Genomic DNA, 12,683 nt, shown 5'->3' on the forward strand with positions numbered 1-12,683 from the left:
GGGTCTGCCCGCATGTCCTTGGAGACAAGTAGTGTTCTCCCAGCAAAGAGCCCCGTTCTGCGAATTGCAGCTCCCCTGGAGCTCACGGGCAAGGCCTGTCCGGTTTATGAGATAGCCAACGGTTCATAGTTGTTTCACTTTTTTCTTGCTGTTTGTGCAAATTAAAGCAGAACTGATCATATATTAGGTACTGATGCGATGATAAATATCACTGGGTCTGTTGGTTGTATAATCAGTTGATGACAATTTTGAGGGTTTGGTCAGGCTGTTTTAGGGCAATGCATTTGAAAGGTGTGAAGAGCTGTCTCCTACACTCTTGAGTTTTTTGTTTTGTTTTATTTTTTAAGGGACTCACTGAGTTTTGTAGATGGTACATGTTCTGAAGTATTCAGCAAACAAGAGCGTTGGGACCTATTTCATGGAAGAGTATGCCCTAATTAAGATGGCAAGAGGAAATGACTTTTAGGTTTTTAAGTAAGCTTTTTTTCCTCCTAACTTTAAAAATTAACTTTATTCAGGCACAATTTGAGCGTGATAAAAATGTACCCATTTTAAGTGTCTGTCAATTTGTCTTAACAAATGTGTACATTGGTGTGATCATGACCTCATCAAGGTTCCAGAGCATCTTTTTGGTACCTATTGCTGAAAAGACAACATACTGTAGCAAGGCATCTACAGATGCCTAATTCCACAAATACTAATATGTACACATTTTGTCTCTCTCTGTACCTCTCTTCTTGGTTCCTCATCTATGGCTGACATGGTAACTGTGGACACATTTCTTGGAATCCTGACATCAGAATCCTGCATCTTGGCGAGATCACGATGATGCAACCTCCACCCACTCAGCAGGCACCCCAGGGCCCTCCAGCGGGGGTCATGCTTCCCAGAGTGGAGACAACAGCAGTGAGCAAGGTAAAAGGTCAAGCATTTTCCTTGTGCAAAGTAGGCATGACTAAAATAACTTCAATATTTTATGACTTCAGTACATCTGCCTCCCTGTAAACAAGAGGATGGCAGGTTATGGAGCATAATCAGCTGCTATTTAGGAGACTACTTAGTATTTCCTCTCTTTAACTTACATTACTTAAGAAAAATCAAAATGAGGTGTCTGGTATTTAAGTAGGCATTGCACTAACAATCGATTAGTTCTACCAATTCTTTTACAAATTTGGTTATCTACACTTCTGTGTGTGCGGAAATAGAATGATGAGCTCCTTTGCAGCTAGGTGCAGTAGTTTTAATTATGCTATAAACACTATCTTTTGTTTGTAATACCCACTGTAAGAGTTCTCTATAACCAAGCATTAATGCATCTAAAGCACAGAAAATGCAACAATCCGTTCTTTTTAGCTCCAGAAGTCCTGCACGAATTTTATATGGAATCTTATCTTGGGAATACGGGTTTTGAAATTCTTAGACGTTTATTTGTTTCCATTCAGCGGTCATGGCGACTTTTGTCACAAGTCCTAAAAATTACAATAATCAGAGGGCAAAGGGGACATGAAGTGCAAGTGACAAGGAAGCCTGGTGTGATTTGGAATAAATTTTACCATTTAAAACTCACCTATTGCACAAAGAGCAATTATATGTTGATAGGGATGACTCTTCTATGGCTAAAATGATAATTTAAAGGAGGATGCATTACTAAATGTGGTCCAGAAAAGTGTATAGATTTTACTTTTTAATATTTTACATTATCTGGTGTCTGATCTCCTAGCTCTATTTCATCTCTATTAGGACTGTGTTTATAGCCACAATATTTAAGTATTAGGCAGTCTTCAAAGTAGAGGACAGTTTAACAGCTTGAGCTATGGTCATATATGCCCTTTACAAGAAGGTTGGTGATGTAGGGTGAGTGCCTTCACTCTTCCAAATTTCTGGCCATGGATTTTGGATTTCTGGTATTCTGGAAGAGTCTAGGAAATGTCTCTTCTAGGATGTCATTAACTTGAGAATGGGCCCAAGTTAGAATCTAGGTTTATGCAAGTTGCAACTGACACAGAAATGAATACTGTCAGGTGATAAACTGTGGAAGAACTTGTGAGTCATATGTATGGAGGCTATATGTCCTGTTTTTATTGGACCAGGTAGATTGTATGTAAGACAACTAAACTATATGGCATTTTGAAGGTGACATGTGTGTAAACTCAATGACTGCAATGCAGTGGCTTAATTGTAGTTCTGTGTCATGGTGATGGACTGACTTCTCAATGTGGTTAAATCTGGAAAGCTTTCTATGACTCCACCCTCCCTACCACCCCAAATTGCTGCCACAAAGGGGGGGGAAATGTATCTATTAATAAAAACAAAACATGCTCAACACTGTGCAAAAGAGGGGGAAAGGAGAAGCAGACTTAATGGTCTAATGAGGCTATCTTCCAAAGACTTGTTGTGTGTGAGGCTCGCTTTGACCTTTCACTTCACGCAGGAGCTCAGCGCTTCATTTTTCACATTCTTGCAATTACGTTAACGCTTCAAGCATTTCTGACTCCAAGTCAGCTAGCAACACCAGGCATAACTCAACACTGTGAGTTTTTCTCCTCTCTGTAGATTCATTAACAGGTCACTGAGGTCCCAACTGAAATCTAAAACTGACTGGTTCTGTTGGGTTGGTTGAGTTATGGCCAAGGGAGATAGCAGGAAGGGGCCAGAGACAAGGGGAGGGGGAGAGAGAAGACCCGGGGTTTGGAGCAGGGAACAGTTGCAGTAACGGGCACGGCATGGAGTTTTGTCATTTGGGTTAGTTTTGTTGTTGTTTTGGTGAAGAAGGAGAAAACCTCTGAGACAACACACTGGCTAAAAACAATATACACACACCTCTATGTTGTGGGGAGCTGTACCCACTTATACAATGTTGAAGGATTTGATCCCTGCAGGATTTTGCTTCTTTGACCATATCTCTGTGGGATTCAAGAATGGACATGGTAACTTACGTGAATGAGTACTAAGAAGTCAGTCATTTTACATATTAAAATGTAAGGGACAAAAGAACTTATGATTCCTATAAAATGGAGGATGTTTTGACATGGAGACTTTCTTACCTGGCCTCCCACATCAGTGGTTCCAAAACACATGTTTAAGGGTGTTCTGATTTTTACAGTAGACCCTAAATTTTGAAGGCCAGACTCCAGCGTATTTGTCATGCCCATGCCCTTATTAGTCTTTTAAACATGTTTTCAAGACATTTTTATATTTTGTCCCACTGAATTGTCCAGAGTAGCTTTCTGTGGGAAAGATTAATTATCTGCTTCAGGGCAAAGTCAACAGAGATATTGACTAAATCGCATATGCTTATCCCAGGTTAAATCTTAGGGTTGATGTATAATGGAAAACCTAAGAGGGAAATTTATGTTCTTAGTATTAAAGATATTATAATATTACATTAGAAACCAAGTTTATGGTTTAGAAAAGAGTTTTTCTTACGTATTCAGAATTTATTAGCACAACAGGCATATGGAAAACTGTAAAATGATTCAGTTTCAAAACAAATTATGACAAACAGAAAAAATAGGGATGAATTGTAGTAAATACAGTGTTTTCCTACACATTTTTAATTAAACTTTAATAGCCATATGCTATAAAACAATACATGCATGTATGTTGCTTTATAATTTTTGCGAATATTTTTACTAAAATGATTCATACAAATTTTTTACTTTGGAATGTAAAAACACCTCATTTTATGACTTGATAGTGAAAGAGCTACAGTTACACAGGTGAAAGGTCATCTTTTCCTCCCTAGTGTTTGTGCAACAAACCGAAAGGAGGAAAAAAAAAATCAGATTTTTAAAAACTTCTAAGAAACAAACTTGGTAAAATGTAAAACTGACTCTGCTGTGTCTTTCAAACAGCACAAGCCTAGCAGTAAACTGTATAAATATGAACCAGACTTGTATTCACTCTGGTTTTTTTTGCTCAGAGCAGCCAAAGGGAGGGAGTCTGCTTGATAGTCATTTTAGAAGGAAGAAAGAAATCTGTTTTTCCAGGGGCAGATTTAGGGTGCAGACTAGTGGCTCTGTGGAAGTCACTGGCCCTCTTTGTATCTGGCTTCCCCTCAGTAAAATGGGGCTTGATAATAAGGCTTGGGGTCCCTCATTCTGTACCTGCTGAGTCAAAAGCTGCTTTGTATTTCATTGTGTGTTTTGCCAGAGTAAAGACTAGGAAGCAGCCCCCTTGTTCACAGAGCACTTTGAGAGCCTCAGATGAAAGGCACAATATATGTACAAGTATTATTATTATTGATGGGTTTGTGTAACTCCCATTAACGTTGATGGGAGTTACGCATGTGAATTGGCAAGAGAATAGACCCCTCAGTGTTTAGAGCACATGAAATTTACATTTTTTCCAGTGCTGTAATTGAGATGTTGACAAATTGGAGAATATTGATGAGCCTTTGTTTTAAGTATTCCGTGCCAAGTTTGTTTTATTTTTCCTGGTTTGAACAATGGTATGGGTTCAGCAGCAATGAATAAAAAGGGTAGAGTAAAGATAACTTGGTGTTTCAATATTTTGATGTGCCAATATGAAATGAATTGTCTTAGGCAAATGGAATATGCTGTTTTAATCATTAGCTATGCATGAAAGAAAAATTGATGTTGACATCTTTGCTGTAAAATCGTTGTAATGGGGCCTTCCTTACAATTCATTTTTGTAAAATTCATTTTGTACATTTTGCAGCAATTGAACAATCCCTGCACTGTGAATAGGCAGGATTCCCAGAAATACCGAGACAGTTGGCCCAGTAACTGCTGAGCTCACACTGCACACCACACGCACGTTAACCATACTGTTGCCAGACCCAGTTTAACCTAAATGCATTCGTCTTCTCTAATCTTTCAGGACATGGGGCTGCACAAGCCAGCACAGTTCCTCCCAGTGCTGCCACCTGCCAAACCCCTCTCTTGATGTCCCTATCTCTCACCCTGGCAGTGAGACTAGAATTCCATTGCTAGATACTTATTTATTTATTATCCAGTTCTTTAGCCATCATGGTGTCGAAACCTAAAAATACCCCCTGTATATTGGATGTAAGTATTTATAGATAAGCAAACATCTAAAATAGTCTTACATTTCTGAGTTTATAATATATGCGATAGTTATGAAATAGTATTCTCCCCCACCAACATATTCCAGTTATATTTATACAAGTTGGGGGGTGTGTATTTCAAACCTACTTACGGTGGTCCTGAATATATTCTACTGGAATTTCTTATTCAGTCTAGGAAAACTCTGTCAACGGAATGTTTTCATAGTGGCGGCAATCTCTTTAAAATAACCCTAAATACAATATGACAGATGCCATCTGGCATAATCTTTTGCTAGTTGCTTTTAACTTTTATTTTTCCTGGAGCTAAGTTCATCCGAAACTGGTCACTTACTGTTACAATAAATGCAATGACATTTCTTTTCCTTCCTGTTCTTTTAATTGTATAGAAAATTCTCTGAGAATGTAATTGAAAGTTGATCATTGCCATAGAAGGAACTGCTGTATATAGAATATGTATGTTTCATTTTCATTCTCCCCCCCCCAAAAAAAATAATGTCAAAAATATAGCATCCTTTAAACACCAGCAAACATTCAAATAATTCCTGTTGATTTTCTTAGGACTTTAAAAAATAGTAACCATTAGAAATAAAATAAAACTCTTCTAATAAATAAATGCTCTAGGAACATGTAATGGTGCCCATAAATGCTTAAAAGCTTTCTGTAATTGCTGTTAATTTTGAGTAATTTCTTCCTATATGTATCAACTTACTTGAAAAACCCAGAGTTGGGATTTCTATATATTTTTTTTAACTTAGTCATGTAAAGGGATGTCTCCTGGTGCCAGTTAGAGTTTAATTTAGAGTAGTAATTAAACTTGAATACTGCCTCATAAACAAAAGATAAACAATAAACCAGCCACATTCCCTGCTGTTTCATAGCTTTCTTTCCCAGATGTTTTAGCCTGATAATTTTTACACAGTGAACTACCTAACATGGAGTTTTGTGGACAGAGGTTGAGAGTGAGGGTTTTTGGTGTTGTTGTTTTTTTAAACCTCTTTTTTCCCTCCAAAAAGCAAGATGCAGAGGATTTTTCCACTACTTAGATTTTTTAAAAAAATTCTGATAAAATAAATACTTAGTGCAGATGTGCTTTAAAGATAACTCTATTTCTTTTTCTAAGATATCGTTTATTTATTTTTTCTTCAAAACTAATCTTGTCATGAGTGTCTTTTACACTTATAAAGAGGAACATACTTTTATTTAAGTAAAATTTGATAAGTCAGAAAAAGAAAAGCTTGACAAGGCACAGTTTTCCTTCCCTTTCCCCTGCTTTCCACCCCATGCATCCTCCCCCAAGGCCCACGGTGCTCTACGCGGTACTCTTCCTTGGGTGCCAAGGGTTTCTCTGTCCAGCTCTGGAACCTTCCACCGTCAGCCATGATCTTTCTAATTGTCAGGTACTAGTCGGCCGTTCAGTGCAGAAGCCATGTTATTTTCACTGGGTGGGGTAATTACTGAAAGCTGAGAATAGCTGCACTAAAGACAGAGGGATACTTTCATGATCCCATTAGCATAAGAGTGGGTAAATTATTCATGCCAAGTGAGGATTCTATGGGGAAAAGTATAGTTAATGCACATAGTTTTTAAATGTATCCCTTTCTGCTCTGAGACTAAATTCTTGTTGGAATCAGTTCTCAGACATTTACGGGAAAGCTCTGGTGGCGTGTTAGACGCAGTTCATCTCTCTCTGTTTGCGGCGCTCTCAATAGAGACCATCTGGCAAAGATCCAAAAGGTGATTAAACAAAATGATCAGCTCTTGTTGCTGTGTTACATGTCCAATACTCCGGATTAAAAAACATGACCCACGACAGTCAAGCTCATGTCATGCCTCTCCTCCTCCCCCCTCCCGTTTCCGTATAAGAATTCAGATGGCCCACAAATGTGTGTGCCATCTTTGTGTCCTTATGGCCCATAATCATGAACAGGTTGTGCAAATGGCTCTTTCTGTAGCACTGTCTGTTCCAGCAGCATAGAAGCATTTCATATTAATTGGGTCAGTCTAATATTCATATTGACATGGGGAAAAATTACTAAAATTTATTCTTATAGCAGACAATGAATCTGTGTGCTTTCTGCCATGAGGGAAGTGAAATCTGACAACTGGCTTGTGCAACTGATTAATTTTTCTTAAAACTGGAGAAAATCAAAGCATGGAAAACTGTCATTCTCTGAAAACAGTGCACAACCCTTTGTAACTAAACAAAATGGATTGGGTTGGGGGGCTTTGGAGGAGCTTGTGGAAAGGAGCTCTGGTTTTAACACCATAATCAGGGATGAATTTACAGTGCCATTCAGAGTCCTCCTCCCTCCCCATAAACAAGCTGATAATCACAGGGAAGCTGACTTCCAATTAGCCCTTCCTTCCCTCACACACGGATCAGGGTGTTTATATGTCCTCCTGAAGCTCTGATATGTCACTACTGAGTTGATACAGCTCATGTCACATTCAAAAGTTGGGAAATAAACTGTTTTCTTATGAGGAAATCCTGCTAATAATAAGCAAGGTAATTTTCAACCCATCATTTCACGATTGAGCGAAGGTAAAAATGCCAAGATTTGTGACTAAGGGACAGATGTATCTTATCTTTGGGGGTTTACACCAAATGCCAAGTAGAAATATAAATTGAACAAACCAGACATTGTGAGGAAGCGATCGAAGAAATATTGAGATGAAATCTTGGAATGAACTATATATGTATATTTATAACAATGCTGCGCATTGCTCACATTTGCATACGCCGGGACTCTGATTTTATGAAGGGGCAGTTTCATGTCTGTTAGTTAAGGCACACAAAATACAAGACTATTAGCTTATCCAGAGACGATGCTTGGCCAGTGAACGTTGTGGAAACAGTCTATGACTGATACTGTAGGCTGAATTGGAGTGCAAATGTCAAGACAAGATAAAGAATAAAGCAAAAGGGAAAAAAATTCTTAAAAACCACTTTAAAACATCATCAGTCCTTGACAGCTCTCCTTTCAAGGGAGGGTAAGCAGTAGGTTAGAAACACAGGCAGGCGCAGTTCTCGGTGAGGGGAAGTGAGGTTCCCCTGGAGTCAGTGCAGTGTGGCAGATGAAAGCGACTTGCATAGCCTTGGGGGTCTTAAGGCTATTATAGGGCAACTCATGCTCTGTTATCATGCTGATTTTTCAATTGATTTTTGGCTGAACAGTACTTGTTGAAGCCCTCCAGAGCATCAAACGCAGCCTGGTGTTGCTATACATTGTAATACACGTGTTCTATTTTCCCCTTCATTGTCTTCCCTTCGCTTCCGAAGAATAGTCTACACTGACGCCATGTTATTATTTCCCCCTTCCTCTTTCTTTCTGTTTCTACCCTCAGAGAGTTTCTTGACATTCTTACTGGTGTTTCTTTGGGGGATGGGTAGTGGGAGAATAACTTTTTATTGATCTTACTAGGCTGACATTTGTTTTTAATTTGGCCTCTAAAAATATTTTGATGTCACAGCAGACAGTAATATAAACCATTTTTATCTACCAAATTTGTCTCTTGGTAGTCTTGAGCTACCCACTTTCTTTATAATGACCAAGAAAATACTATGGGATTTCACTAAAATCTAGTTTCTCATTAAAATGAAAGTGACCCATTTCATTCTACAGGGCTGGGCCAAACTATTTTTATAGTTGATGGATGAAAATTAATACAATAATTAATAAATAGTAATACAAGAATTAACTCTGGGTTTCGTGTACTCACAACTACAAAGCTATTTTGGCCCCACCCTGTCTGTAGTGCTAGGGTCCTTCAGTTTGCTAGGGAGAAGGGGGGATAATGGAGGCAGACCTAGAGGAAGTGTGACCCCGCCTCTCCTTTGCCTAGGGCACTCTTTTGTCATCTCCTCCAGAAGCCTTCCTGATTTGCCCAAATAGAAGACAGTGTCCCCTTTTCTGTGTTCTGGCACTTTCTACCTCCATCTTTCACATTTTGTGTTGTAATTATTTGGTTCTGGATTGCTCTCACGTCTTTTCCAAAGCAGGGATAGTCACTTATTCAACTATCTAGCAATAATAGGTCCACTTTTGAATCAATGAACAAAACCCACAGATTTCCCTTTTTTCTCTTTTTAAGGTGGACAAACTGATCAAAACTTTGCACCTATGTATTCTGATGTGCGCCACAACATAAACAAACTATTTTGAACATATTGATACATTCAATCTCATCCCATTACATCCTTAAGAGATAATAAAAAAATAGTCTGGCTGGCATGGCTCAGTGGTTGAGCATCGACCTATGAACAAGGAGGTCACGGTTTGATTCTTGGTCAAGGCACATGCCCGGATTCCTGGCTCATTCCCCAGAGGGGAGTTGCAGGAGGCAGTCAATCAGTGATTCTCTCTCATCATTGATGTTTCTATCTCTCCCTCTCCCGTCCTCTCTGAAATCAATAAAAATATATTTAAAAATAGATAATAAAATATTTCCTTTTACTGAAATTTTGCTGTATACCACACTACCTTAAATAAGCTAATGGACCACCAACTCAAACTTAGAATTCTTTTGGTGATAGGTAGGTTCTTAAATTTTAGATTCTTATTGTAAGTAGTGTTTGTCTTATTTGTCCTTTAATGATGTCTTAAATTATGTACATATGGCCAGAATTTGGAGATGGGATTTTTTAATGATGCTATCTCTACCAAAAAAAGTAGGTAGATATGTTTTTTAATATAATGGCAAGCCTAATAAGGAAAATTGCTTAATGTGGCAGTTTCCCATGATGAACTCAGAGTCCATTTTGCTTGTACTGCTTCTTTAGGATGAGAATGACCTTGGGGGGAAGTCATTGGTCTTCACACACAGATAGTCTGGAAGTAATTCGTGAATTTTTAGGCCCCACATGCTTTTGTTGATTTCCTACATATGTCCTTTAGTTGTTTCATAGTTTGCTTTTGAGTAAGTATAATTATTTTGGGTGACGCAAGCAAAACCTTGTAGTGAGCTCTTTTTCATCTGCTTGGGGTTCTGTTTAGAATCTTGGACTGTGAGTCAAGAGCCCTGCAAAGGGCACAGACTGAGGAGGCAGAGGCATGGGTTCAAATCCCAGTTTGACCCAATCTCTGCCAGATTTAGTTTCTACATCTGCAGAGTGGGGGAAAGCCTGCATGTCCTGGAGGTTCCATCAAGTAAGAGTCCATGTTTTAAGCAATAACATCGCCTGGAACCAGCCACTGTTCGTTCCTTTATTCTGCTGTCCTTCTGTCCTGTGCTGACACTGATTCGCTCCATGGCCTTGGACGAGTCTCTTAATCTCTTTTGCTTACCTGTGAAAAGGACTGAATTTGGTGATCTTTCCATTCAAACTCCAGGAATTTGATGTTTACATTCATGGGCCATAATATTTTTCTATTTGTACTTATTCTTTTTTAACATATATATTTTTTTAAATTTAGAGCTATACTATGAGCAATTTTAGTTCCCTGATTTTATAGTCTAGTTATAACATGTAGTGAAATAACATTTTTTGTTGTTGTTTTTGCTTTTGTTTACAAGGAGAGCTTTTTCTCTTCTTGGTTCCCAGTTCATTTTCCAGGGATTGTAGAATGTCACAATTCAGGCATAGGGCACTTCAGGTGATGCCTTAATAGCAAACCACTGTTCGGCCAGATAGGAATGAGGGGTATTTTGTAAATACAGAGCAACTTTTCCATTATCATTATCTAATCAATTAGACCCTCCCGGTGTGGGAATGTCTGTACTTCACAAGAACACTAAATGCTGATCATTACAGAGGCTGAGGCTAGATCCTTTCCTGAAATGTATTCCAAACAACTTCACAAAAATCTAAAAGGATTTTCAGGAGAAACTTACACCAGTTCAGTATATTTTACTGGGTTCTAATTCTTTTTAGGCTGATAATTCATACAAGATGTAGCTGGTTACCCTTCAGTCAGTAGAATATTTGCTTCATCAAAACACTTATTCCTTAACCCTCACCACCAGTTAGAGGTGTTACTGTTGCCTCAAAACCAAGAATTCATTTTTTTTTTAAGTTTGAAGATTTTCAAAAGTAGATGAGGAGTGTAAAATTTCATATTTCTCCTTCCAACTAACATTTGTAATAAATGCCATCCACTAAAATAAAACCTCCAAAGTTTCTATATACTAAATGTGAATGAGGAAGAAAAGCTGATAAATCCTGGATTATTGAAAGCCTGTTGAATCTACCTCCTGGGTATCCTTTCATGGCATAGGGTTGCGAATTGGGGCAGATATGTAGGTACACACACCTGTCAGGAGGGCGGAAGCCCTCAATCTTTCAAGACATCTAAGTGTATGCTGCTGAATTCAATACACAAAGATATTCACTGAGCAAAGCACCCTGGGAATAAAAACATAGAAATTACACGGGTCCCTGCCTTCAGTAGTTTACCATAACCCAGGAGGTGGGGGCACCATGGCATGTCTATACCTAACTCTTATGCAAGATAGATATTCATTTTGGGGGATGCTCCAAGGAAGACTTGTTGACATGGAGGCGGCGTGGTGTAGAGAGAATGGCAGCTTTGGAAGCGGGGGGCTCTGAACACTCATCCTCGCCCTGCTACTTCTAAGCGGCAATCTTTACACGTGTTAATTTCTTCACCTGTAAACTGGGAATAATAATTATGTCATAGGATAGTTGTTAGGATTAAGTAAACATCAGCTTTTAAAAAGTCCAGGTTGATGACTACATGGAATCCCCCAAATATGCTCTTCCTTCAACATTTACTGACCATCTGATTAGTGCCAAGCACTGTCCTTGGTGCTAGTGATATAAAGTGAATAAGGTGCGGTCCGTATTTTCTTTATGTGCTTTAGTAACGCAGAAATGTAAACAACTAAACATGCATGCTTCTGATGCTGCATATAACATGTAAGTGTAAAGTGTTTCAGAAGAGGGAGTGATGAATTCTGTCTGAAATATGTTTGGAAGGCTTCACAGAGTTGGTGAGATTTTACAAGGTTTTGGTGGCTTTCGGTGGGTGTTTTCAGGTGGACATGGTAGGGAGGGATGGGGAGCACATGGGACAACCAACGCGAAGGCCCGGAAGTGTGAAGCAGCATGGTATGTGCAGAGCAACAACCAGATCATTACTGCTGCTTGTGCGAGAGAATGTGAGCTGGGAAGGGTGGCCGGAGAGGCAAGTAGGGGCTGATGTGAAGATCCTCCTTTACCACAGTAAGAGGCTTATACCTAATCCTGTGGAGCGCTGTTTACCAAACGTTCCTGGGGATGAGTTGCTCCTAAGGGGCGTGTAAATACAGAGTCCCAGGCCGACCGCAGATACACAGGATCAGGGTCTCCATGGGCAGTCCTGGGAGCCTGAATTTTTAATCCATGCCCCAGGGAAACCCTGCTCTGGGATGAGGGGAACACATTCAAGAAATTTAAGCAAAAGGAGTTCATGATGAAGTTTACATTTTTTTAAAAGCCCTTTTAGATTGTGGAGAATACATTGGAAGGAAACAAGACTAACAATAGGATATGGGTTAATACTGCAGAAGACAGGTGCGGGCTGCATTAAGGCAGTGGCAGTAGAGATGGAGGGGAGCAGACTGATAGAGAGATGACATGTGGGAAGAAGGGAAGGGGACAGAGTTTAAAGTAACATGCAAGCCTTTCCCTTGG

General features: G+C 39.2%; 1 protein-coding gene across 6 annotated transcripts in view; it reads left to right on the forward strand.

Annotated features, from left to right (window-relative positions):
- Positions 1-12,683, forward strand: part of MEIS2 (Meis homeobox 2) — a 202,276-nt gene that overhangs the window by 16,485 nt on the left and 173,108 nt on the right. For all 6 annotated transcript variants that reach the window (XM_070425341.1, XM_070425325.1, XM_070425350.1 and 3 more), the window contains one exon: positions 801-915. In XM_070425341.1, the coding sequence (XP_070281442.1) occupies positions 801-915 (115 nt within the window). The remainder of the gene's footprint in view (positions 1-800; positions 916-12,683) is intronic.

The sequence above is a fragment of the Myotis yumanensis genome, unplaced genomic scaffold (genome assembly GCF_028538775.1).
Source record: "Myotis yumanensis isolate MYYU_CA2020_CCGP unplaced genomic scaffold, mMyoYum1.0.hap1 SCAF_1, whole genome shotgun sequence".
NCBI classification, from domain to species: domain Eukaryota; kingdom Metazoa; phylum Chordata; class Mammalia; order Chiroptera; family Vespertilionidae; genus Myotis; species Myotis yumanensis.